The sequence below is a fragment of the Lonchura striata genome, chromosome 2 (genome assembly GCF_050655825.1).
Source record: "Lonchura striata isolate lonStrDom1 chromosome 2, ASM5065582v1, whole genome shotgun sequence".
NCBI classification, from domain to species: Eukaryota; Metazoa; Chordata; class Aves; order Passeriformes; family Estrildidae; genus Lonchura; species Lonchura striata.
In genome coordinates this window covers 97,310,232-97,337,565 of record NC_140704.1, presented here as the reverse complement: position 1 = coordinate 97,337,565, position 27,334 = coordinate 97,310,232, and the positions used below count along the sequence as shown (strand labels likewise).

At 43.6% G+C, this 27,334-nt stretch overlaps 1 protein-coding gene across 1 annotated transcript in view; it reads left to right on the top strand.

Annotated features, from left to right (window-relative positions):
• The first annotated feature begins 1,576 nt into the window (after positions 1-1,576).
• The window catches only part of LOC110469686 (partitioning defective 6 homolog gamma), a 66,046-nt gene continuing 40,288 nt past the window's right edge, over positions 1,577-27,334 (top strand). The window contains exons 1-2 of the mRNA XM_021528672.3: positions 1,577-1,789; positions 14,577-14,799. Coding sequence (XP_021384347.1) covers positions 1,718-1,789; positions 14,577-14,799 — 295 coding nt within the window. The 5' untranslated portion in view covers positions 1,577-1,717. The remainder of the gene's footprint in view (positions 1,790-14,576; positions 14,800-27,334) is intronic.

Sequence of the window (27,334 nt, the reverse complement as noted above, 5' to 3'; positions counted from 1 at the left end):
AACATTTGTGCTCCCTGAAGTAAGCATAAAATAAAAGTCAAGCAAGTTTAATGTGTACTCAAATGGGCATCACAAATACAAGTACCGAATTTAAAATTAAGACTAAAATTGCTTGCTGGTTTCTGTCTATTGGGAGCTTTGTTTCTTAAAAAAACCAAAAATGAAACCAAAACCAAACCCACAAAAAACCCCCCAAAATTGACCAAAGAAATTGAAAAAAAATTTCAAAAAACTGGACTGAAGACCAGTCCTCCAGCTACTGATTAACTTGATGCCAGTGCACTGGCCTTGTTGCTCCAGATGCTGAAGCACTAAATCATACAGATCCAGCTGCTGGATTTCAAGATCCATCTTTACATTGAAACATCCTGAAAGGGCTGTTCAGCCTCTGCGCACCCCAGGGATGCTGTATCTCCACAGCCTGGCCTTGGCCATCACAGCAGGAAAGCAAAGCTGCTACATTGCTCGTGCTAAGATGAAAAGAAGAAAGATCAAGTTCATACAAACATTTCCTTTCTCAGCTCTCTAGACTTTATTTATACAGTTTAACTTACAGCAAGACTTCCAAACACGGTGCAAGCCCAGAACATGTGGCAAATGTTCATTTCAGGTCTATTTTCCAATAAGATGGAGCTGGTTTGTATTTGGGTCATTTGCTTTGATCGTCCTACTTGGAGTCACATGAAAAGTCAACTCAGTTCTTGTTTTTTTGCCCCTGAATTCGTGGTTATTCCCATCACTGCCATTGACACCTGGAGAAGAGATGGGTGGCTTTTGTCTGTTAGGACTTTGTGCTCCTTGCTTAGACCGGCAGACGATCCTAGGAGATGTCGAGCAGCAGAAAACTGGTTGCACAGGTCTGTGCTGTGTCCTGAGCTTCTGTACATCACGACTTGATGTTTTGGGCAGGATTGTGTAGGAAAAAAAATACCACTTTCAAAGGCTCCCAGTGACTAAAAGATGCTGACTGAAGGAAAAAGGCCTGTTAAAATTAAAAAGATCCTTGGCAGAAGACGTAAAGAAGTTAAGTTCCTTCGAGATTCTCAAATTAATAACCTACCTAATTAGTGAGAGCTGCTAGCAGAGGGAGGCAATCCACCGTTTTTTTTCAAGGAGGGCGTGGTGGAAACTCCCCTCCCAAACCTGGTGATCTGTGGTCTCAAATTAATGACTCGCAGCACTTTCCAGATCCCAACCCTCTTTCAAGAACAATCAGCGCCGTCTGGAGAAGTTGGTGCGGGTCTCTTTTGTGCCGCACAACGGGCACCTCCGAGCGCCGGGGGGCACCCGGGGCGCGGCTGCGCTTCGTGCTCGGTGCGCGGCCGCGGCAGCGGGGCCCGCCGGCCGCCCGGGACGCCGCTTCCCGCAGCAACTCCCGCCGCGCCGGAGCCCCGCGGCCACCGAGGAGGGGCGTGCCCGGGCCGAGCGGGGGCGTGCCCGTGCCGAGGCCGGGGCTGTCGGGGGCGTGTCCGGGGCTGTCGGGGGCGTGTCCCGCCGGCCCGAGGCGCCCGCCCGCCGCCGGCCCAGCCGGAGCGCGAGCCCCGCGCGGATCGCTGCGGCCGCCGCCGCCGCTGCCGTTGGCGCGCGCGCGCCGGGAACAAAGTGGCCGCGGGAGCGGAGCGCGCGGCGCGAGCGGGGCCGGCGGCTCGTGCGGGCGGCCCGGGGGCGCGCGGGAGGCGGCGGCGGCGCGGGAAGGGGAGGCAGCGGCGCCGGGAAGATGAACCGGAGTTTCAACAAATCTCAGACTCTGCGGTATCTGGAGTGCAGCGCGGTGGAAGTGAAGAGTAAGGTGAGCAGACCGCGGCGCGGCCTCGGCCGGGAGCGCTCCTGCCCGGTGGTGCTCCCGAAAATGAATGGAGCCCCCCGCCCCCTTCCCCCGTGTCTCTCCTCCCCGCCCGGTGCGGCCGGAGCCGAGTCCCAGGCTCAGCCCGCAAGCGGGACGGGCTGGCGGCGGCTGCGGAGAGGCGGGATCAGCGCTCCGGGCGCAGCTCCCGGCGAGCCGCCCCTGCCCGGCCGAGGCGGCGGCGCGACCCTCCCCGCCCGCCCCGGCGCGGCGCCCGCCGCTCCCGCTCCGCCTTTTGTTCCGCCGCGGGGACTCCGGCGGTAACTTTGCGGGGCGGCTCGGGAAGCGCCGCCGGCCTCGCCTGGCGGGCGGGCCGGGGCTCGGCCCGGGGGCACCGGGAGGCGCGGCGGCGGTGCCGCTCCCGCCCCGCCCCGGGGCGTTTCAGCCCCGGTGCTCCGACCGGCTCCCGGTAGGCGGGATGGGCGCCCCGACGCGTTCTGCGGAGAGGAGCGGGAGGGAGAGGGGCCGGGTCTCCCCGCCGGCGCTGCCGTAGGTGCGAGCCGCAGGAGCCGGAGGGAGACCTGCGGGAAGCCTCCCGGTCCTGCGGCGGCTGTGCCGGGATGCCGGCACCGGCGTCCGCTTGTGCACGCTGGCGGGGCTGGGGAAGGAGCCGGGATCGGCGGGGCTGGCCGCCGCCAGGGATGGTGTCGGGTGGCTCTGCCTGACGCTGGTCGTGCTCAGCTCTCCTCAGGAGGCTTTGGTCGCTCTCGGTTGAACCGGCGCATCAAAATCGTGCCTCTGAGGGCAAAAATAAATAGCATTTGAGCAAAACTGTAAAATCTCCCCGAAAGCCCCTGTTTTATACGCATGTAACAGGCAATGTTTAAGTAATGCATAAGTTGAAAAGAGTATGGATAACCTTTCCCGGAGTCCCTGATCACCTGCTGAGATGGTGTTGGAGGTGATGTCTTTGGGACCCTCTGCTTGGTGCTGCTCATTTTTGTCCATTTTTGCTGTTAAAATTGGTGTTCAGATCAAATGGCCTTGAGCAACGCATAGAGCAGAGATGGCTTCAGTGGGAGAAGTACCTTTTATCCAAGGGAGCCTCCAATCATTATTTCTAAACATGGCACCTGAAATGTGGGTTCAGGCCCTTATTTCCTAACCTGCTGTTGCCAACTGAAAGGGCTCAACTGGCCTAGACAGTTTCATTCTTCTTCCATAGCTGGAAAGTGTTGGTTCAGCTTGTACTGGTTCTGAGATGTAACCCACCCACAACATTCCTTGTGGCTCCCAAATGCTCCAGATCCTGTCTTTTGAATTATACCCCTTACATTCTGTGAGTGTTAAACTAAAGCCTTGACCACATATGAGATTTTTTAAGTTCATCCTCTCTCTTCTACTTCAATATTGCCATAGCTTAAGTTTGTTCTATTAACAATTAAAAAGCAACCTTATAATAACAAATTCATAGCTTCCCTTACAGCTGCAGGAATTCTGTAAGTGAATCCTGCCTGGTTCTATAGACACAGAATGATGTATCGGGAGATTGTAAGCCTGGGAATGATTGCGGATTTTTGGAGGGAAGGAAAATAAACTTGCATGGGTGGGACTAAAGGCCTTCTGTAGTTCAGCATTGTCACTGCTGATGGTCCAGAAATTAGTATGGAGAACTCCACTGCATTGGAAGAACTTAAAATAGAAGCTACATTCAAAATACCCTGTTGAGGGCCTACACCCAGCAATGATCTGTGAACCTGCAGAGTGTGTCAGTGGAAGCCGTGCTGCTGAATTTCCTGGTGCTGGTGAATTTTAGTGTTAGCGTGACTTGGGCACAATAACAGCCTGGCTGTTGATGTAGCAGGCTGTCAGTGCTGATGTTGCAAGATAGTTTTATTTTGCCTGTAAAGCTCCTCGGCTCCCTCTCACGGAGTTACTCTTCAGTGATCTGAAGGAGGTCCAGTTAAAAGGTCTTGGCCAATGGTACCTGGCTAGGTGCTGTGTAAAAACCTTATACCTCTTACAGAAACACGATGCTCTTGTAGGGTGGGTTGTGATGCTGGCAGCCTTGTCCCTGTGGATCACTGTGTTTCTGTGCTGTAATCATACAGAAATACAGAGCATTGAGATTTTTTGTTTGCTTGGACTATCTGAGGCTGGGGAAACGAAAAGGTTCAGTAATGCTACTTTTGGTAGCCCTGTGTAGTCAACCTTTTAAACACTTAGTTGCTTGTGTTTTGTAAGTATGAGGCCTGTCTGGGCTTGCCTGAGAACTTGAAAGTTGAGTCTGAGAACTCATGATTTTGCAGCTATCGCCTGAGAGCACAGGCTGCCAGGTGAGCGGAGGTGGGTGCAGCTCAGCCTCTGCGCCAGGGCATGCTGCTGGCCGGGGATCAAGGGATTCTTGGTGGCTTTTCAAAGGCTGGGGAAGTGGCAGTCCGTGGGCAGGTGGAATCCCTTTTAGCAGAGGAGCTGAGTGTGAGAGAGTGCTGCTTTTACACAACGGTGTGAAACAGCTTTTCTCCTCTGAAGATTGAGTTTGATCCGAAGGAGCTCTGGGAAAAAATGGTTGTGGGGTGTTGGATGGGAGATTGTTTGCAGATGCTGGGGTTTTGATATCCCTGCCTCTCTTATGATAACCAGGTGGTTCCTTAAGGATAAACCAGCATCCTGTTGGTGTCTTGCATTAGTCGCAATTCAGAAATGGCTCCTGTGAAATCTGATTTTTCTGGATTTTCTCAATTTCTTTCATTTTCTCCAAAAACAAATTCTTGAAAGTCAGTTTTTGCCCTTGATTATTGAAAAGGGAGAGTTTGTCAGCACTAAGTACTGTGCTGGGTAAGATGCTTCTCTGGAAACCCCTAAGTATCCTTAAGTTACAAGGTTCTTGATGTGTGCTAGAGGGTTGTTAAAAACAAAGAGTGTGTGTATGTATCTATGTGTTGGAAGGGGTGGGGGGGGGAGGAGAAGGAGGGAGCATCTTGATGGCTGAACTTATTCCAGTTTTCAGCATCTTTCTTATACCATCGGGCCAAAACCTGCAGGCGGTATTCCTCTTTTTATTGTCCAGTAGGCCTGTGTGGTTTGTGGATGATCGGATTTCTGCGGGTCTGAACCAGTCTGTAGCTCTGCTGAACCTAGCCTGACCCATCACCCCTGCTGGGAACGTGGCCCAAAGCATGCTTCAGCTCTTGTGTCGGTGCATTTTTCATGACTGTGACTTCACTGGGGGGACACTGTCAGTGATAGATTCTCTGGCTCTGTCATTGCAGAAGGATGAGCATTGTGGCACTGTGTTGTAGCTTTTGGATTATGCCAGGTCACTTTTTCTCTGGATTACTGTAAGGTGCTACAAAAGCTTAATGGGTCTCTGTGCTGCAGTAAATACTGAAGGGGGAAACCCACTGCCATCTGTGCACACCTCTGTTTCAGACATGGCAGTGGTGGAAATTGCTGCAGTCATCTTCTTTAAGAAGTCCCCTTCTATCCTGCACCCTGCTTTTTCCCTTCCTCACCCTCATCCTCAGAGAGCTGGCCTTAAAATCAAAACACTTTGAAGCTTATTGCTAGATAGAAAAGAGGAAGGGTAAAGAGAAACCTGCTTAGAAGTTGTTGTAAGAAAATATTAATTTAATTGTAATTACACCTTAGGCCTTCTATCCCATCTTTCACGACAAAATAAATTAGAAGCTCAGTTCTTATCTAGGTGTTGTCTCTGTAGCTCAGGATTAATGTTTCAGTCCTTTTAGACAGGATCTGAAAACACATTATCATGCTGGTTTAAAACAACTGTGTATTCTCATGTGCCTAGTACTCACTGGCTCCTTTTCTCTGTTGGCTGACAAGTAAAGTATCTGTCCCCTCTCAAGAAACTGCCTCTTAATCTCTGAAAAAGGTTTCCAGATGACCCTTCCTCTCCCCCTTTTTTCCCTTTTACCAAGAGCTCCAGTGCCTGCAATGTGTGGGGCTTTTTGTGTTTGTTTTGTTTGGGATCTTGTGGCCACAGGCAGAGTTCTTAACCTATTTTTCATTTTCTGTCTTTAGCTTTACAGAGAGGTTACAGGCTTCTTTGCCTGTGAATATAAGCCTACAGAAGAACAAATGCTTTTCAAATAGGAATTCCTACATTAGTGTTGGAACTTCTCTTGAATTATAACTCCATGTAGCCAATCTTCTTTTGTCTTGCTCTGAGTGAAAGGATATTTTGCTTTTTGTTCCCTTGAATGCTATACGCAGTTTTTGAAATGGGAGGGTAACTGTCAGCGCAAATGTGTATTTCTTTTCCAATCTCTTAGATATTTTGGAACAGTAGAAGTATAACCTTGCCTCGGGCCTTTAAATGATAGCACTTTGAATTGTTTGTGAAAGTTTTTTTTTTACTTTGAAACTGACAGGTCCATGTGTCTGGCTTAAAAGCAGCAGAGTACTGTTTTTCTGCTACTACTGTATGAATTCCTGTGAACTGTATGTACTAGTAAGAATAAATTTTCATGATTTCAAAGTTGGCTAAATGTACTCATCGTTCCCTGATAAAAGTGCTTTGCAGAAGAACCCTTTGTTGATGAACCCTCTCAAACAATGGAACTTTTGACAGTGGCCGAGGATTGTAAAAGACAGCTACCTGACTCATGTGCTGACTGTCACATTTCTGCCTTATTAATAGTGTCATGTTTTCTTGCATTGCACTTGATTTACAAATAATGTGACTAACATCCTACTACTATAAAAAAACCCATCAAGATAAACAGAACCAGTTAATTGTAACTATATTTTTTAATACTCTCTTTTCCTACCTATCCTGTTTTAACTCTCATTAAATGTTGGTGTTTAGATGGATGCCACCAGTGGATTATTAATAAATTTTCATTCATTTTCTGATGTGTCCTCAGTAGACGTGATACTGTTATGGTGTTCAAAGACAAAAAGCATATTTGGGATCAGCTGTGCTCCATGCGCTTATGAAGTCACTAGCAGCTGAAAGACTGTTTTGGTCTGAGGCACGTGTAGCAGTCACTGCTTTAGCAAGCCTACCCAGCTGCCAGATAGATGTAGCATTCAAACAGCTTGTGGGTGCTTTGTCCTGCTCACGTGTTGTCCCCCTTTCTTAAAAGTGTGCCTGTGCTGTTACATAAAGATTGATGGTTTAAACCTTTGGCATCTTCCTCCCTGGTGATGTTGCTGGTATTGCATGACTGTTGCTGAACATGACTGTTCAGCTATGGCAGTGTATATATACCCATTGTGTATTTGAAATGTGTAAAGTGTAACATCAAGCAGTGTTAAAATTGAAGCAATAGCAGAAAGAGCAAGCTTACTTTTAATAGTCCCCTCTAAAGAGATTTTAAAGGTCTAGTTCTACACTGTCTGGTGTTAACTGACAGAGGTCTACAAATGGTGTTTTCCAGCCTTGTGTGCTTTGATTTCACTCTAACCCTGAAGCTGTACAGGCCTTCTGAAGTTTTAAGAAAAGTTTTCCATGTGTAGCACACTTCAAAATAGATCAAAAAGCAGCGCTCTTTTTAAATGCTACAGAATGTTAAAACAGACTTTAAGTCTGCTTAAAGTTTTTAAGCAGTACTTTAGATTCTTCCAAGTTAAGGTCATACTTGTCATACCTGGCATAAAACTAAAATAAGTGCAGTAAAAATCTTTGTAACCATCTGATTTAACTTCTGTTTTTGAGCTTGAAAACATATTTGATTATATGCAAACCAAATGTGGCACGGACTCAGAAAACCACAATGCTTCCCCCTCTCAAATGAAGACAGTGTGCCACAGTAATAGCAACTTGAGACAGTCTGGATTGTTGCAAAACGTGTCAAGAGAAAGAGACTGTAAATATTAATCTCTTAAGAAGTGTTGCCTCTGTTTCTTTCCCTCCCAGTTTGCTGGGCTTTTCACGGTAGGTATTGTGCTTATTCTGATGCGCTAAATAGCACCCACTAAACTCCTGGTTCCTCTCTCATTGCAAACAAATCTTTGTTCTTCACAGTAGGATGTCTTTCTGAAGTGATCATACCTAGTAACCCTGAGTCTGTCTGCTAGGTGCCATGAGAGAAAGTGACCACAGCTTCCAGCTGAGCCACGACAGGGGGTCCTGTGCATGCCTGCTGCCCTTCACAGATGAGAGGCCAAACCTTTCAGCTGAAAAGTGTGGCACAGACAAATCATCTTAGGATGGTTCTGTTCAGGTGACAACTGCAACAAGCACCAGCACAGCGTAACTCACTTCTGTGATGTGTACTCTGACACTGTGGGAGCAGTAGTGCCTCTAGGAGATACAGGGAATGCTGGAACATTGCTTTGAGCTACCTGGTGTCACAGAGCATGCTGTGGTGGGAGGATATGCTCTGGTGCTCAGGTTTGATGTAGTTTCAAGTCTGTCTTGTCACAGAAAGTTGGTAGTTCCTCCAACAATGTTCCTGAAGCAAGTATATTGGTATGGGTACCAGCTGTGCTAACTGGATGGATGGCACTGACCAGAAGGCTGCCATCTTGTGTTCCAGTATTCCCGTGATTTCCCATTCGTGATCCTGCCTCCAGCTTCTCTCCTGTTTGTAATACTTTTTAGTCTAGTAACTTGGGAATTTTTGATCTGCTTAAAACTTTGTCCAGCCTGTTTGTCTTATATGAGTAGTCTTCTCAAATTTAGTCTCACCACACTGAAACAGTCCTAAAGGACACTGAACAATGGACCTTTCAACTTTAAAGAGCACCTCAGAAAATTAAATGTTGTTTACAGCCAAGTCAAAGGAATGCCTCCCGTGTGAGGTTAAAATACCTGTGGAGGCTCTGTCTAACAGGCTCCAGGAGTAGCCACCTCCAAGGAGTGCTTCAGAGGTGCAATTAATAGTGCCTTCCTTTGTGGTCCCTTATCATTCCCTTTCTGAGAGACTTTGTGTGCACTTAATCTGAGCTTTTAGGAGCCAAGAAAGGTTTTCCAAGGATTCACTACTTCCCTGTAATTACCTTTACAATGGCAGGCCATGAGTTAAAAGATTAAATGTACCTTGGGAAACGTTGCCTCCTTCTAAGTGAAGGCAAAATCTCTCTGTGTGGAGGTATTCCCATTCTCATTGAAAATGCCAGAAGTTCATTCAAGCAGAAATGGCTGGTGTGGTGCACCAGCCCCAGGGCCACCCAGCCTTGTGCCATCCCTCCTGCTTCCTCTCTGCACAGCTGTTCCCAGTCCCCATTCAGGTCTGGCCAGGGGTTTGCGTGCATCTGCATCAAATTACTTCTCTGCAGCTGTTGCTGGCACTGAGCTCATGGGGAAGCCTCTGGCAGCAGCTAAAAAGGTCTTAAATAAGTTTGCAACCAGCCAGAGCCCTTACTGGTTGCAGGTTTCCTGTATCCATGTAGATACCTCTCAGTAAATGTTCTGAAAGTGGTTTGCTCTTTCTGGAGACCTGTAGTAGGGCAGGGCTGCCTTTCTGGAGGAAGCTAGGGTTATCACAGTGTTCACAAGACCCGACTGCTTTGTCTCTCTGGGTGTCAAGGTGCCAAATCTTCTTTTTCTCCCTCGTGCTGATGGTGAAATGTCATGGATGTGTGCATCCTGTGCTGTATTTATGCTTAAGCTCTGTGGTGTGTCAGAGTGTGTGTTGCACAAAAATCCAGGACCATCTCGGTCCACATCATTTGCAAAAAGACTTTGGTTTGTTCCCAAGGGAGGGAGCAAAGAGAGGCAGGGGACTGGAATTAAAAAAGGAAGATACTTCCTTTTGGAAAGGTAGACTTGGCACTTAAATCACTGATTTATTTTAAAGTCCTTGCTTTCCTGCAAACAATTGTTTCTTGAAGGAGAGTGGTGACTGGGGGTTTAAATATCAGGAGTGAGGAAGGCTGGCAGTGTGCTGCTTGGAGGTAGTGCTGACAGAGATGGTAGGGAGAAAGCAGCGACATGGGTGCCCTGATAGGAGAGGAACTACTGGAACATGGCTGGCAAAAAAAGGTTTGGTGGTTCCAAACAGGCTGAAAAAATTGTTTTTGTGGATAACTATTTTCACAGACTGCCATGCAGTGGTGAGGCAAAATAAGCCGTGTAGTGGTCTAGTTTTAAAAACATGTGAAATAAAGTAAGTGAGGCAGGGGAAAGGGTAACCTTGGCTTTAAGTTGCGCTTGAACTGAGAGTCAAATATCTGTGAGAGTGAATGTGAGGTGCATCTCAGGAGCAGAAGGTGGTCTGAGGGTGATGGAAACAGAGAGATGAGAATTTCGCTTCTGAGGAGATGTAGGAGAGAGAAAAGTGTTGTCCTGAACTGAGCCTTACAGACCCCTGGAGAGGGTTGAAGGAGTTACAAAGGTTGTTCTTTGAATGAAATGTGATGTGAAATATTGTGTCAGAGAAGCAGGAAAAAGAAGGGGAGCCACTGATTTTTCTTTGGTAAGAGCAACTATTCTAAACATTTAAGGTACTAAAGCATGGCTGTGTTTCTCTGGGAGAGTAAAAGGGCGGAATAGAAGGAAGGAGTGTAGAAGTATGGCATGGTTTCAATCAGGAAAAAAGTTTGGGGCTGAAGGTAGTGAAACTGTGTCCCTGATGGGATTTCTATGAAGGGCAAACAGAAGAGAAGCTGTCTTGCTCTTGTGACTTTCTCTTGAAAGAAATAGCGAGATTTGAGAGGGCATGAAGTCTCACACTTTCCACTAGCTCAATCATTTTATTGAAGCAGAGCTGCTCTGGAGCAAGCCATTGAAGAGAGAACTTGTTGAAGAGAGCATCTGCTTGCTTGGTGGCTTCTTGCCACTAGTGACAGCCACTCTGGGGCTGGGAGCAGAGCCAGAGAATGTGTGTGAGCTGGGAGAGGTGTAACTGGGGGAGAAAAAGGAAACAAAGAAACAGAATGTGATGGCAGAGCTCTGAAGTTCCAGGTGAAGCCAGCAAGCACAAAACCATTTACATTCTCTTCTATCCTCCTTTCTTGCCCTCTGCTCATTTTTACTGATAAAGCATCCCTGATTAGGTCTTCCCAGTTTTGAAAATCTCACATGCAAGCAGAAATTACCGTCTATGCAAGGATGAAAGTGTTTAGCTTTCTTTCTGTTCTTGATTTTTTTACTTCATGAGAGAAGTAGGTGGCTAATGTAACTCATGTTTATTGCTAAATGTTGCTCTTTGATGTCTTCTTATTACAATAGCCTGATTTCAAAGCCAGCAATAAACTAGAAGGATGGCACCTCATAAACATAGGGCTTCATTTTTGGCCCTGTAAACATCTTGAAACTTAAAATGTAAAGAGAAAAAAAGAGTTGCTCTCTTTTGTTTGCAAATAACTCCTTCATTTCACAAAACAACAGCTCTCTAAGTAAACAAACCTCAAAATCCTGCTCCCTCATCTCCTCTGGCCTCTTGTACCCTTTAGTCAGAAAAAAACCAAACCAAAAAAACCAAATAAAGTAGTTGATTGGTCTTGATCAGCCTGTAGAAGTTTTGATCAGCTAGCTGTGTCTTCACAACTTTTATCAAAACACCTTTCTGGGCATCTGTTTTTATTTGGGGTTCATGCCTGATGTGTTGCATTTTTGTTGTGTGCTTTTTGTCATCAAACTGTAGACAACAAATACTGTGATTGGCTGATACTTTGAGGAACTTTGGGCAGAGGTTATTTTTGTGAAACAAAATGTTCAGTTGTTTCTAAGTTGTTTTTATCAGTCATAATCAGTCATAATAAGACTGATTAGACTCTGTCTGACTAAATTATTTTTAAGTTCCCTGTCTTACTCCTGTCCTCTGACTTCTGCAATACTGGATGCAGTATTTGCATTAGTTAAATAGGCCTGAATAATTTACTTCATTATGGAAAACTAATCTGCTTGTTAAAGCTGTTAGTTTATCAGACAGTGAAATACAGCATTGTTCTGGCAGAGACTTTGCTGGCAGACACCAGTCCTTGTGTATCTTTCTGTGAAGGGATATGATAAGATGAACTTTGTGGCTTAGAGAAGCAGATCAGTCATTTTGGCTATCAGAATTTCTAGTTTCTGTGAGATACACGGTGGATGGTATCTTGAAATCCTGGCTGAATACAATGCAGAGCACCCAGTCTCCAAGCTGAGTGGCACTGCAAACCCCATTATTACTGCCATACTCTCTATCAGCCTCATTAGGGGGATGATGAATGAGCTGAAGCGGTTTATTCCCCTCTTCTGAAAAGACCTGCTGACAATGGTTGCTGCCTGTGTATGTGCACAGGGAGAATAAATCAGCTAAACTTTTACTACAGTAATACTAACCTTTTTTTTAAAAAAAAGACATTCTCATTATCTGCTTAAATCTATTGACTCTTCCCTTCTTCTCTACAGAATCCCCTTCTAGCTTCCTTGCCTTAAAAAGCTGGATCATGGAGAAAGCACAAGTGAAGTCTTTTGTATTTGTTTACTATTGTGCTATTCCCAGGCAAATGAAATGGACTCTTGGGCTTTCCTAAGGCTGAACATGTGAACAAGGCAATTTTTGACTGGGCAGCATTCCTGTCAGACCTCAGTGCCCCAAGCCTGCAGTGGCATTCCCACATGTCAGACTCCACTGATCACTAGTTTCCAGTGTGCCTGCAGGGGCTAGGCTGGGAGGCTTGGCCCTTTTGCCAGCTGTCTTCTCAGGTGGCAACCTAAGCTGAGCTGTGGGTCATACCAGCCAAGGGCAAGTAAGCGTAGTTCTCTCCTGTGTCCTTTTCCTTGTCACTTTCCTGCTGGGTGCAATGTCCTGAGCTCCGCCTCAGCTGTGTTGGGCAGAGCAGCATGGATTCCCTCAGCAGACCACAGGTCCAAGGGGTCTGTGTAGAGGGGATGTTGTACTGCCTGGGGTAAGACTGATAGCAGCTGCTTCCTCCACAGTACTATGTGTGCTGTCCAGTGAACAAATGCTTACTGGGATTGGCATCTGAGTACCCTGGCATTTTGGCTAAGCGAATCCTAAGGAATCTTGGCATCCTGGCCAGGAGTGCAGAACAGTAGATGCAACTCTAAGCAAAACCTACAAAGGTCTTGTTCCTTCCCCTTTAGTTTGTCATGGTGTTAAACTTGGCATTTGAAGATGGCTTTTTCTAGCTTGAATCTAAGAAAAAGAAAACTTTAAGATACTTCTTAAATAAAAAGACTTAAACTTTTTATTTTTGGTTTGAAGTGTGTCCACAGAAGTAAGTTGCTGCTCAGATTTTTCTGGGGAGGAACAGGGGGTGGAGGACAAATGAGGACTTTTTTTCCTCCATTGGAACCAGCTGTGGTTTGTTCGCTTTGTGTGCATTTGGATGGGCACTCTGAAATCCAAACTGGAACTAGCAGTTAATATTACAAACAAGCAGCATAATTTGACTAAACAAGCTTTCAGATGATCACAACTAGGCTTTGATGCTCAAGAGAGGGATTTTCATAACTGCGGAAGTAATTTGAGAACATGCTTGTGCCCAAAGCCAGTGGGGTTATGTTGGCTTCTTTTTTTCCTTTTTGCTTGAAGATGATTATGGTGATGATTCATACTTTTGTTAGTCTCAGCAAAAGAGTGGCTTGCATTTATAGTTGATTTAACAGCTGAGAACCTCTAAGCAAGTAATTCTCTATTTTGAGGAAGAATTTGTCTAGAGAAGATTCTCCCCCTTCTTATTTCTTTTGTGTGCTTGTTAGTTTTATGTCTTTGGTTTCTAGCCCTGGTATTGGCTGACTTTGCAAATAAGAACTTCCATGAGGTCCTACTTATAGCCTTACTTGTTCTTGGATTTTCTGCCTTCGTTTCCTCGCTTTCAGGAGCGAGTCAGGATGGCTTTAGAGGTTCGGTTGATGAACAGTAATTTACTCATACTATTCAATCTGAAATATTAAATTAAATGTACCAGAAAGGTGATTTAAGCTGTTTAGTCTAACTAGATGCCTGTTTTCATTATTGTAATTTCCTTAAACAGAGGATCAAGTTCTTCTTCTGGTTCTGAACAGCATATTTTGTTTCTAATACCAGAAATAAGGACTATTGAAATCTTCTCAGCCACTTTTACTTACTTAAAACAGCCTCATGGATTTATAACATTTTCTGTTGTCTTGTGCCAAATCACACCCTCCTACCCCTGCTATTTTTTTTTTTTTTGACAAGCACTTAATGGTCTGTAAAGCTTTAAAAATAAAAACCAGTGGAGTGACAGAAAAATTAAAGCCATGAAAACTAACTTTCTTTCTGCTGCGTGGATTGCCAGGAAATTCAGGGGTCATGTATGAGTGTATTTTCTAATAACAAGCTGTGTGCTCACATACCATGCTTCTTTAAAGGTCTTGTGGTTGGGATCCCAGTGGTATTGATGGGAAACGTGCAAAGAATTTTTATAAGGTTGTTTGAATAGCTGAGTAACTTTTGAAAGCAGTAGAGTGAATACTTCTGCTTTGGAAAGGAATGGTTCTGTGGATGCCTGAGATGATGATAATGAATGATGGACCTTCAAAGTTAAGTCTTACAAATGCAGTTATCCTCTAGAGGATTTAATGAAAACTTAATATTTTAAAAATTATTTATTTTAACACAGAACACTTGGGTGTACCTGTGATGATTCGGTAGCCATGGCTATGTTCTGATGGTAGGACCTAAAAGGCCACTAGTAGACTTGTAAGCACCAACATGTGACTGTGTTCACCACAGAATAGGTTTGAGTAGTAGAAGTTGGACTTGATCTCAGAAGTCTTTTCCAATGATTGATCCTGTGGCTCTCTAATTCTGTGAAGAGAGGTGATCTATACCTTGTTCAAATGACAAACTGGAGTGTTGGCCTGTGGTGACACATCTGCTGATGCTCTGTTTGCTTTCTCTTGCAGTTTGGGGCAGAGTTCAGAAGGTTCTCTCTGGATCGCTACAAGCCAGGAAAGTTTGAAGACTTCTACAAACTAATTCTTCACATTCATCACATAGCCAACCTGGAAGTGATGATCAGATATGCTGATGTGCATGGAGACCTTCTCCCTATTAATAATGATGATAACTTCTTCAAGGCTGTTTCAAGTGCTCATCCACTGCTCAGGGTTTTTGTCCAAAGACAAGGTAAGATGCAGTTTCATTTCAGTGCCTCAGAGCGTGCTGTGGCAAGAGTGGATTTGTGGCACCCATTTAAAGGCTGAAATGATGTAAGAGGCATCTAGGAGCCATCTTGCTCTTCCTCACAGGCACTTCATTGCAGCTGGCAGGAATGGCATGGCTTCATGGCAGGGAGAGGAACTGCACTGCTGCCTGTAAGGTGTTAGAAGGATGCCATGCTGAGAATCACCATGAGCCCCTTTGTTGTCTGAGGTGAATGTACCTTGTGCTGCTGGTACCCTGTCATCACCTGAGCATGCCAAGTGCACCATTCCACTTGGAGGGAGGGGATCTTAGTACCACTACTTCACATTTAGAGATCTTATCTACCCATGTTGACAGTCAGTGTCACACCCAAGTTATTCATGCCTGTGTGTGAATGCACACAGATGTGTAGTTCTGAAAGAAAAAAAAAATTGTCACAAACAAGATCTTGTTTGGCTGTGTTAACCTGGCAAACAGGCAAATGATGACTTTTTTTCCCACTCCTCTGTCCTTACACTAAGGAATGCTGATTCTTCCCATTTTGAATCATCAAACAAACCTTGGGTAGAACTGCCTGAATGTCAAAATGACATCAGGTTTAAGGCCGATGTGTTATTTTCTTTAAGGACCACGTTTGGCAGTCTCTTCAGAAGAGGATTAGCTTTTATAATAAGGTGTCTTCTTGCAGAGCTCCTTAAATCCCAGGAGAACCTAACACTTGTTAACACTTCCTCCACAGTTTTTTTTCCAGCCGTCTAGTGATTTATAGCACAGGGCTTTTGGAATTACAATCTCGTCAGCAACAGATTCAGAAACAAGACTTGATTTGAGACTTGGAGCAGTCATGTGGCTTTTTTTGGCCTGGATTCTTGCTGTGTACTGATAAGGATTTAGCAAGAGGTTTCAACCTGCTCATTGTTGTTTGCTGGTGCAGTGTGTTTGATTTGGTGTCATCAAATACATCCAGGGCTGTGTGGCTCTTGTCTGTTCAGAGCATATTGTCTGCCACCTTTTAGATGTGATTTTTAGATGCTCAAGGAGCCAATTGAGAAAAGGGTTTAGAGCAGGCTGTTTACTTGGTCTATCTGTCAGGTGAGTGGAAATGTTTATGGGACAAAACTTGCTCATCCTTTTTGTGCAGAAAGTGCAAATGTGTATCACAAATCTGATTAGGTCGTCTTGCAAAGCCTGTTAGAGCTTGTGAATGTTCATGGTGGGTGAAGCCATGAGAAATCCTTTGCATGACTTTGTCATGCCTACTTCAGTTTAAGTCTATTCATGTCTCTGGATCAGTCCTGTTCAGAACACACACCCCTGTGCTCTGGACAGACTGCTGAAACCACTGACCTAAGCCTGCACTGGGAGGGGTTTGCCTCTGAAATGCTAATCACAGAAACGGGTAAATCAGAGAGCTGTTGTCTCCATATAGAAAAAATTCTTCTAGGAGAAGTGTGCTGGTTGTTAAGGTTTCTGACTTTTAACTTTAATGGAAAAGGGCAATATATTCTTTTTAAAACGCTTTTCTTTTACCTGTTACTCAGTTAAAAGAATCATGCTGACAAATGAAGGAGGACAGGCCTGTTCTTCCTCACATGTGGCAAAGCCTGAAATCTTTCCCAACACACCTTCCCCCCCTCTATAAAGCTGAAGGGAACAGTAAATTCTGGTTCATCCCTTTGCTTAGTGCTAACTTTGATAAGGGACTTCTGAGGTTAACATTTGAGATTCATACTTGTGGATAATCCTTAACAGTCATGCTCATTGCTTAGACAATGCCTTTAGAAATTTTTCCTTTCAAGAATGAAGGTGAAATCTTCATCTTTTTTTCCTTTGCTCTGCTGGGGTGATAGAACAGTGCTGGTCCTTCTGTTTGAGACCTGCACAAGAGAACAAGGTGACTAGCACCAAGAAATCATTGTGCCATTCAAGGGAATGTGTTGTGCCTGCACCCTAAATTCTGACTTTGGAGGCAGGAAATTAGCGTGACAGCCATGCTAGTAAAATATGTGAGCAGGGCTCTCTTGGGACTTTGAAGGAGGCTGCAGAGCATGGGCTCTCTAGGCTGTTGGATCAGGGATCACTGCTTTTCAGTGGGAGTTGTCCTGGGATCTGGCTGCCAGGGGCTGTTCTGTGTTGTAGAATAGGGAGAGTTTCAGGGAACAGAGCAGAAATATGCAGGCACAGGAGGACTGAATAGTTGAAGGTCAGGACTCTTTTTTCTAGCAAAGCAAGCTGTTTATCAACTGCATGATTAGTCATCCTGTCTGTTTTCCCAGTTTATTAGCCGAGTTACCCTTTTTCATGTCAGGTCAATTTCACAGTCATGTTAAAACACTTAAAACTTTCTCAGAGTGGCAAAATAGGTAACTTAATCTTTGCACAATAATCAAGCAACAGTTTCCTAGTTTGATGTTTTTCATCTGAGCTTAATCTTGCCCTTTTTCATTCCAAAAGCCTTTCTCTCACTTGTCCCCAGGGGCAAACATTGTGCTTATTGCTTGGCCTCTTCATGCCAGGTTGGTGGGTTGGTGTCCAGGTATGATATGGCTATTTTATTCCTCTCTTTCTTTTCTCTCTTTTTTTTTTTTTTTTTTTTTTTTTGTTCAAATCTCCTGAGTCCCAAATTTTTCAGGATCACAGTAGTTCCACACAGAGGGTATTAGTGCTTATTGGCCAGCCATTTTAATAAGGACTAGAACTGATGTTCCCATTGTGCTTGCAACAATTGTAGTTCATAGTTTTTGGGTCTTGAAGAATCTGGGACATTTGCAGGTTATGTTTGAGTAAATTCAGCTCTAGCAAGTTTTTATAGCTCATAGTGATTTGTCTGCTTAAAGTATATGGTGCTCTTTTTCTTTTTTTCTCCAATACCAAATTACAGTGTGGACAAAAATCCTAATTAGAGAACCAGGCTATAAAAAGAAAGTAATTCTCCTTTGACTTGCTTTCCCAGGCTGCAAGTATGGGTCATGTCCTGTGTTGTAAACTGACGTGGCTCTTTTGGCTTTGTTAGTACAGTAGTGCTTTACAACTGATGCTTTGAGCATGAGGATTTGTTCACTCAGCTGTAACTGATAGCAGACATGCACTGAACTCCCTATGGAAGGTGTCTGCTGCTGTGGAAGGGATAGATGTCTCAAAGACCTTAGAACAATGCAGGAACTTGAGGATGTGTTTGACTTGTTCCATAATAACTTTTGCATTTTGCCCAAGACCTGCATCAAGAAAGAGTTTATCTAATGATGCTGATCATGTTTTTCAAGACTGTTTGGTCTGGGTCTGACTTAAACTACAGCACTTCAAACAATCTCTTGTATACTGCAAAAATATTTAAGTGCAAGCTCTGAATTCAAGCAGAAACATAAACCAGAAAAACTGAAAGGAGTTAATTTACATACTATGAATGAATTACATTATTTCTTGTATTATTAAATGGAATGAAATTATTTTTAATGCAAGATTTAATAATAATTTCAGAGGCACAGTATGTGCTCAAACTGATCTGCATTGGATAATTTTACATAGAATAAATGGCAGAATTATGATGAGCTCTTCATTGTAAACTTGCCTCAAATGACTCCTTGAACTTTGCAGGGTGGGTATAAGGATTTAGGTGGAGGCCTATCAAGTAAAAGAGATTTGAGAATTTCTCCTCTTTTGCTTGTGTTACCTACTGGGGTGTGTTCAATCTAGAAAGTTCAGAAACTCAAGGAAGTGTGGCAAAATGAACAAGCTGATCACCCTGTCAGTGTTCTGTGCAGTGCTTTTTTTCCAAGGTTTCTTTTTTTCCAAGTGGTATGTCTAGGACCAAGTATAGCAAGCAGAGTGAACAGAGCGGTTAACTGAGCACAGCACTGTAAATCCAGGCAGAACTGATGAAGGCTGCTGATGTCCAGACCTTCACTTCCTACCGGGGTCAGCTGGGTTTATAGGGTTTCCATGGGCAGTCGCAGAAAATCTGCTGTAGCTCAAGTTGCAAAGGAGGTGACAGAGGTGGTGCACAGCTTATCTGGTCTCATCCTGATGCCAGGCTGAGGTCAAATGAACTTGCCTGAGAAGCCTTTCTGTTTTGTCCACAAGAGGAGGTATGTTCTGATTCTATAAGAATAACAATAAATTAATAAAGGAGGGGCACTTTGTCAATCGTAAAGCAAATTCTAGGTCAAATTCACAATCTTTACATTGGTAAAGCTAATTTTAAAGCTTTCTAAAGGTTTAAATGGTTTCCTTGTATGTGTCCTGCAAGTATTATGAAGCACTGAAGTGGCAGGAGAAAAATTTATATTTCAGGTTAAATTTGTCAAGTATTACACTTCCTGAAGGAACAGGAAGGGAAAAAAGAAAATCTGAACAAGCTGAAGAACATTCTAATAGCCATTACACTAAACCACACTCCACAGCAAAATGGAGCAGGGCCTTACATCATAAATTAATAAAACCACAAATTAACTGCAGCTGTTAATTGACATAGATGGAAGTTAGAGAAGGCTGATGACTGCTGATATCTGTGTTGTCTTGTGTTTTGCAGTCTAGAAAACTGATAGTATGTAAGAAGCCATCAAGTACCTTCAGTAACTTGGTATAAGTGTATTTTCTTTGGTAGTTTTATTTTTTAATAATTCATTACTGTTACAGTAAACCAGCATTGAACAACAGTCGTTGCTTTTCTCCTTCAGTGGTTAAAACTGCTGTCTACCATTGTTTCTCACTTAAAGCTTAATCCAAAATCAACAGGGAAAAAATGTGCATTTACCTGTTTGGGTTTTGGATTTGCGTTGTTTTAATATAAAGATTGGAAGATGCTGTTTTTCCAACTGCATACAGTGACTAATGTATTTAAACTGCTGTGCCATGCAATATATTTGTGTATGTTCAGAAGCAGTTCATAACTCTGCAATTTATTATTTACCTGGCAAAGCTTTGTGCAGCTCTAAGTACCGACATCTGTGCTTAGCTTTCTTGTATTATAAAATCAGAGCAATCACACTCAGTTTTAAAATAAAAATGTGCTAATGGGAATCATGCCCAGGTCTGCCTGAAAAAGCAGTGGTGGGTTGTTTTATTGTCTTTCATACTCTGAGCAGATAATCCCCAGGAATGGTTGTTGGCTGTCTAACCACATGTGTTAAACAAAAAAACTGGCTTTGAGGCAGCAGCTATTTCCAGCTACCTAAAACTTTTAACTCTCTGCTCAGCCTACTAGAGTGGGTACAATTACAAAAGTTTGAGTTCAGTTCTTTCACATCTTTTTTTTGGTTCTTCAGTAACCCTTCTGTTTGTTTTGCAGCACAGGCATTGTCTTTGTTTTCTTGAAATGTTGTATTTCTAAGCAAGAGCAATGTGATTTTACTGCTGTTGTCAAAGGTATTTGATATATTAAATAATATAGCAGTTTGCAGCATATAGTAAGGGAAAATACTGAACTCCTGCTGTTCCTTTTGGTTGAGGTGAGCAGATTTTCACAGTGGTCTTCTAGGAGTCTGGGAGAGTAGAATAAATTTTATTAAAGTTTGCAGAGAAGGTGATTTGAGGTCTTCAGTTTATCTGCTCTAAAGGAGGGTGGGAGGGTGAAGAAGAAACTTGGCTGACACTCAGTGTAGCTCATGGATGCACTGGAGGATGTGGCTCTGCTGTTGGTCAGACTGTCCCAAGTACGCTTCCATGTCTCCTCTGCCCTGGCATTAATGTGACCCTCTCGGGCAGAAAACAAGTTGCTCGAGTGAGGAGCTAGCATGGGACAGGCAGATTTAAAGCAGCTTAACACTGCCATGAAGCCTCTGCTTCCTGGGAGGAAGAACTTGTCTATTTCTAGCCTTTGGTAATGTGTGATTCCACTGGATATGGAAAGGAGGAAAAGCATCTTGTCTTAGCTTTGACAAGATTAGAAGATGATGGTAGATTTTGTGCTAATATATAGGAATGGCTGCTAGACTTGTATTAAATCCTTTCATGACTTTCTTCAGAAACATTTCTGGTTTTGAGCTGGAGGGGTCTTTGAAAGCTTGTCAAGCCAAGTAATCTCTGTCCCACTCAAGTCCTTTGATATTTGAAGATAAGTAAAACGCAGCTGTTTGTTCCAGTGAAGTCTGGCAACAAATTACTGTAGCTTCTCTGTTCCACCTTTCATGTGTAAATGATGAGACTGGGTAATCATTATCTTTCTACTGGTTTATTAAGCAACTTTAAAAACATAAGGTTTTTAATCTGACTTGTCAGCCATAAACAAAAAACAGGCTTGGATTTTGTTGCTTGCATAGTTAGTGATACCTGGTGCCTGAGCAGAGCCAGTGTGAGGCTGCTTCTTTCCTTCTCCTTGAAAACTCCATTTCTAGAGTATGAGGATATTTGATTTTCATCACCATTTACTTTTAACTGCAACCAGAACAGATGCTAAGCAAGAATTTCAGTGAAAGGAGGATGGAAATAGTGTAGCCTACAGCTAGGATTTGTGGGGACAGTTGATAGCTGATAGTGGGAGCTGTTGCAGAAATATACACTGCATAAATATTTGTAGTTGCAGTGTACAGTAATCACAAAACAGAAGCCTGGCAAAAGCAGCAAACATTTGTTGCACTTCCATGTTAAAGCTACATGGGATTTGTTTTCAGTTTCAAAGTTTAATAACTTGATCATAAATACACATAACCAACTATATTAAGAATAAAAATAGATTTTCACAGTCATAAAAATTGCATCAAGCTTATACCAGCACCACCCACTGTGTTGAATTTAGGCTAAAGAAACTTGTTTACAGTGGGAACTCATGCAGCCTTTAATAGGAGCTTCTCAACTCCATGCCTAGCTTCAGTTCCTAACCAAGGTAAGTGCGAGCAAATAAACACTCTTCTGTCCCTCCAAACTTCTGTTCATTCTCTCATAGTTGTGGATTGCTGCCCTAAAAGTTCTTCAAAAAACCAAAATACAAGAACTTCCCAATTACGTATACTCACAGATAGTCTAAAGTAATGCTATTTCTTGGTTCCTTTCTTGGTTTGATGCTTTTTCTTTAAGACAGTGAAGCTACTCAGACAGGTGGCTTGGCTGTGTAAGAGCAGTGGTGAGGAAAACTTGTCAAATAATCCACCTCTGTTATGGTCCTTCTATGAGGGGAATTTTCCACTATTTACCTTTTCTTACCTTAGTAGTCAAAACAAGAAATTCTGTTTCCTGCTCATGGCTCAGGTTTTTTCCTGTTGGGCCTAGTTGTCATTTCCCTTCTGTGGGTGATGGAAACAAGTATAATGTGCAGATGATAATGAGAGTGGACAGTCTCTTCTTTGACACTGGATTTTACTGACAAGACCTCACAAGCTTGAAGTAGCTTTCACATAGCACATGAAGGTAGATGGCACAGTGCAAATACAAACATTAACTCAAGATTCAGGCCTTCAGGAATAGGTTTTCTGCTGAAGTTTTGAAGTGTTCTAAACCCTTAAGTACATTAAAGGTTTTAGGACAACTTAACTGGTAGACTCTTGCACTGAAAACAAGCATGCAATGAAGGATATTTCTGCTAGGTGTTTGTAGTAGGCATTGAAGAATTAACTCCAAATATAGTTCAACAAATATAACTCCACTTTTTTAAAGTGAATGAAACCTTCTTATTTGCTTTCACTCTGCCTTGTGTTGTTGGGATTGCGTGTTTCACATTTAAATGGGTCAGTATTAATGCTGCATAAGAGCTCTGGGTATTTTTCAGCTCCAGGAGAGAAAACAGTTTGGGGGAAGTTGAAAGAACCCTATCTTGAACCTGCCCCTGATGATGATCTCCTTGGATCTTATTTTTTCCTCTGCGCTATGTTTAGAGTAGTAATGAATCCTGTGGGAATATTAAGGAAGCTATTAACCCAGAAAACTTCACTGTTGTTCTTGCTCTTCAGGCCCCTGCCATATGCTGATATTAAGTAACCTCTAAAAACTCCACATGAATAACTTCAACACCACTTATCTCTCCTGCCACCTCCAATATTTTTGTAGTTTTTCTCTCCTGCTTTTTCTCCCATGTTTTGCTTTTTTCTTCCTCTCACCTGTTGGCTTTGTACTCCTTGCCTCAGCTTTTTAATTGCTCTGTAACGCTGTTGCTCTCTGGGCAGGAGAATGTGTTAGGTAAAAGCACACAAGTGCTGGTGTTGCTTTACTCCCAGCACTAGAAAAAGACTTGGAGAGGAGTGACAGAACAGGTATGGAAGTAACACTTAGTGAGGAGAATTGGCCTTCTGCTGTGAGTCTTGGACCAGTTAGTTTTCTTCTCTGATTATCCCTTTGCATTAAAAATAATAGATTACTTTTTTTAATTCTCAAGTAAAATTGTAAAGTTTTGAAGAAGAATTACTATTTAATTGGAATTGATATATAAATAAGAAACTCTGTACAGTCTGGTGTCTTTAGAAACCAGCTGGAATTCAGTGGAATTGGGGGAAAGCTCTGTCTGCAAGGGCACTGCAAGGCTGCCCAGCTGCTGGTAGTGGTGAGCTCTGGGCCAGTCTTTCTGCCTCTTCAGCTGCTGTAGGTGAACACAACTCCTTCCTTTAAAGCAGACTTACCAACTGGGATTTGAAAAATGCTAAAGCTGTTTCCTTCATCCCTGGATGCTATGAAGGTGTCCTAAGAGGAGATATGTTAGTTATGGCCTCAGGATGGACACTGGTGGCAACCCCTCTGTTCACTTCATTAGCCTGTTTTAGTATGGCTTTGTTTTCATTCTGCCAAGCAATTTGGTAGTTTTAGTAGTATGATACAGTTATTTTGTATACAAAGTGATGTAATTTTATATTTTTGCTTTTGTGTGCTTACTGAGGTCTAGTGTGAAATGCAGCACATGTGAGTAAAGGGGAAGAAAACCCATTGCATTAACAAAACACATTGTGTTAATCAGAAAACTATTAAGCTTCTTCCAGTTTGGAGAAATTCTTTCTGACTCTGAATGAATAAATGAATGCTTTATAATAGAGCCCATAAATAACTCCTAGGGTAGTACCTTTGTGGCTAATAAAAATTAAAAATTGAGTTTCCTAAGCTTGTATTCCTTGAAGCAGAATGCTTTTAACATGCCTTAACCTTGGTGGGGGGACCAGTGGGGGGGAAGTATAAGACATTTGGAGAGGAATTTGCAACAAGAAATGTTAAAAATCTTCTTTCAGAATGATTCCTAGCTGGGACAAAGTATATCAATAGCAGGAGGAATGCTTGTATCTGCATTGTTCTTCAGTCACTTAAAAGTGCACTGAACGCTCATGCAATGTATTCATTGCATTTTAAAATCCCTGCATATTAGAGAGGAGAAGGTACCATGTAGGGAGACAGCATTTGTGCATCAAATCCTGCTATAGGATTTATCTGTACTGCTTACAAACTGTGAGATCTTTGTTTCCAGTGTTAAACTAAACTTGGGTCATACAATGCTACGGTTCAAAAATTGCTTCTTCATCCTTGAGGTTCTTTAATGAGGGAGTTACTTTTCTGTATGGGTAACCACATGATGTCTCCATTTATCAGCTTGTATCCCAAATGTTTGCCCTGGGCAGACAATAATTGAGGGCAAACAGTGCTGACAATGATCTGCTAGTGAGCTTAACATGTTCATGGGTGACTGAAAATGCTAATACTAGAGTCATGATTTTTGCTAGATCTGGCTAACACTTCTTGTGTAAATAGACCAAGCCCAGAGGCACATCAGATTACTTTTTTTTAGTTGATTTCAGTAGCTGTGTGGCTGGTGCCTTTCTGACCTCATCAAGGTATCTGTGCTTGTAATGGGCTTTGACTCTGAAAAACAGGAAACTTTTTTATTTAGCTTGATTTAAATAAACGTTATTTAACTTCTGTTGAAGTCTCTTGCCTTTTGCTTCTGGATGCAAAGGTGCTCTTGATAGTATTGTAGAATTTTCCTTTCTGTTTTTTTGGCTGACTTCAAAGGACATGTGACAGCATTACCTGACAGCTTTTGTCACCCACGTGTAGAGTTAACATTTTTTGCCCTGAAAGAGAGGAATTGAATTACTGTCTGCAGGCTGTCCTGAGGGTCCCAGCCTGTCCTTCAGAAGATCACTAGTTCCCTGTGCTGTATTTTGCTTAAAGTGGGATTTTACTTCTCCTTCCTTGATGTGCTTGGCTACCATACCATAGCACGCTTCCCCTTCCCACGTGCACTATTCAGCCGCCTGGCAGGGGACATGCTGAGTAACAAAGCAGTGTGGTACCTGTGGGTGTCACAGAGGGTCTGTGTTAGAGGCTGTTCTTTGCTGCATGCTGCTCTCTGTGCTGCAGGTGCTGCTGGGCACTCTGGGATGCAGGGAGGTTTTTAGCTCATCTCACAGGCACGCCATGTCATCTATAAGGGATGGAGAGGAGAGGGGGAGCTCTGGGAGAAGCTGCAGACTGGATATATGTTGCATTTTAATGTTCTGCAGTGGACAGAGTGGCTTGGCAGTACCCCAGAACCTATCTCCTGTCTCTGAACATTCCCAGAAGCAGCTGGCCACAGGAGCCAGCTCATGGGGTACAGATCACAGGAAACAGCTTGCCACAACAAACTCATCTTCCTTTGCTGAATGACCCCTCAGCAAGGGTACGTGTCATCTGCATCAGCTCTGGCAAGTGCACAGTGGTGGTCAGCAGGAGAAAGGATATTGTTGGAGGTGTGTGCCAAGCCCTGTCTTACAATGGACTTCACCAGTGTTGATCACCAGACCATGTGCAGAGCATCCCTGCAGCTAGTTTGTCCTGCCTCTGGATGCCTGGAATAATAATTTCCCTGGGTGGATTTTTTTAGCACTGTACCTCATTCGGTCCCGGTTCAGCTGGTAAGTGGCGGCAGTGTCCCACACCCTTCCTCTCAACAGTTGCATCCTGATCCCAGATGAGATGCCAGAGCTGTGTTGCATCATGAGGAAGTACTGGAGCTGCAGAGTGTGGTCCAGGTTCCCTTCTACCATGATGCGTGTCATACAGTGTGTGGGTAGCACGCTCCTGAGTCTTGTTGGTCTGGTTTATGGGTGTGTGCTTATCTTGGAAAATCAGAGTTCCTAGCACCATGTGCATTCAGAAATGTTACTGCCTCTGTTTCAGACTGCTTCAGTTCCATGTAGGTGTCCCAAGAGAGCTGAAGGAGATCAGTGTGATGAAGATGATTATGTATGTGCATCAGCAGCAGCCGTGAGAGAACCTGCTAGTGTAACCTAGGTTAGCTAGGCTGCATGCCAGCATCTTGCTGAATGGTACCTTTCCATGGTGGCTCTCACAACTGGTGTGAACTGAACAATTCCAGCAAATCAGGTCTCCTTGCCTTAGAGACCTCCTGGGACTACCAGGCACATCAGTGTCAGTAGCGTAAATTGCTGGATAGCTGCTTGCACATGGAAGTAACAAGCATCCCTGTAACAAGATAAGAGGTTTCATCCCTGCTCGGGAGGGATCACTGAGGACGGAATGCTGCTGGAGATATTTTAGGGGCTGTGCTGAGATCCCAAAGATCTGTGAAGGTGGATTGCTACAGTTTTGTGTCTGTTAGGTATACAAAGGATCTGGCATGGCCTTGCATGCCTCCTGCATGACAGGGCTGTGTCAGCTCTATGCCATGCAGTTATGTGGTCTCTGTCCCTGCTCATTGCAGGGGAACTAGATGACCTTCAAAGCCACCTTCCTACCCAAACTCCTCTGTGATTACTCACATTTGGTTCCTGCTGTCTTGCTGAGACATTGTTCCCTGACTCGTAGTGTTTGTACTGTTTCAAGACAAACATAAGATTTGCTTATGTTATTAGCTTTCATGCAGCCTAAAATAAATCAGGAATGCTTGTTATTGCATGCAGTGAACCCTGTCCTGTTGAACACAGTGTTTGGCTACAGCACATGTGGATGGGCTCTGTGAGCTGATCCAGAGGTTGGTGCACTTTGGTGCAAAGCATCAGGGCAGAGCTCAGGATCAAAGTGGAAGTCTTGTCCCTGTTGAGGTGTATTGAACCTTTGGGTTCACATGGCACCTAACTTCCAACTGTGCACTTGGCTGCTTCATTAGCATGCAGGAGTTCTGATGGTTCTGAGATTGCTGTCTTCATATCTCCGAGGTTTCCTCCAGAATCTACTTCCCACAAAGACAAAGTTGTAGTAAAATTCAAATTGCAGGGGAAGAGAGAATGCACAGGAAATATCTATGGGAAAGATGGGGGAAAAGAACTGGTGGGGAAAAAAAATGTCAAAACCTCACTGATTTTAAAAGGAAACAATTCAGTTCCAAATTCACATACTTTATCTGCAAAACCTTCCTTCCTAGATCTTTTGCCTAAAGAGTTTTTCTTAATGTAGTTAAAACATGAATAATTTAAAAACATATAATCTGCTTAACTCTATAGCACTTAGCATTCTCAACCAACAGGCTGGAAAATACAAGTGCATAAACAGTAGCTGTAGTGAATAGCAATTTGGGAGAGGTAGCTGATACCTCACAATCTGGCTAGAGTGGCTTTGGAGAAACCCTGTCAGGGAGAACATCAGAAGGAGGCTGGATGTTGAATTTGGA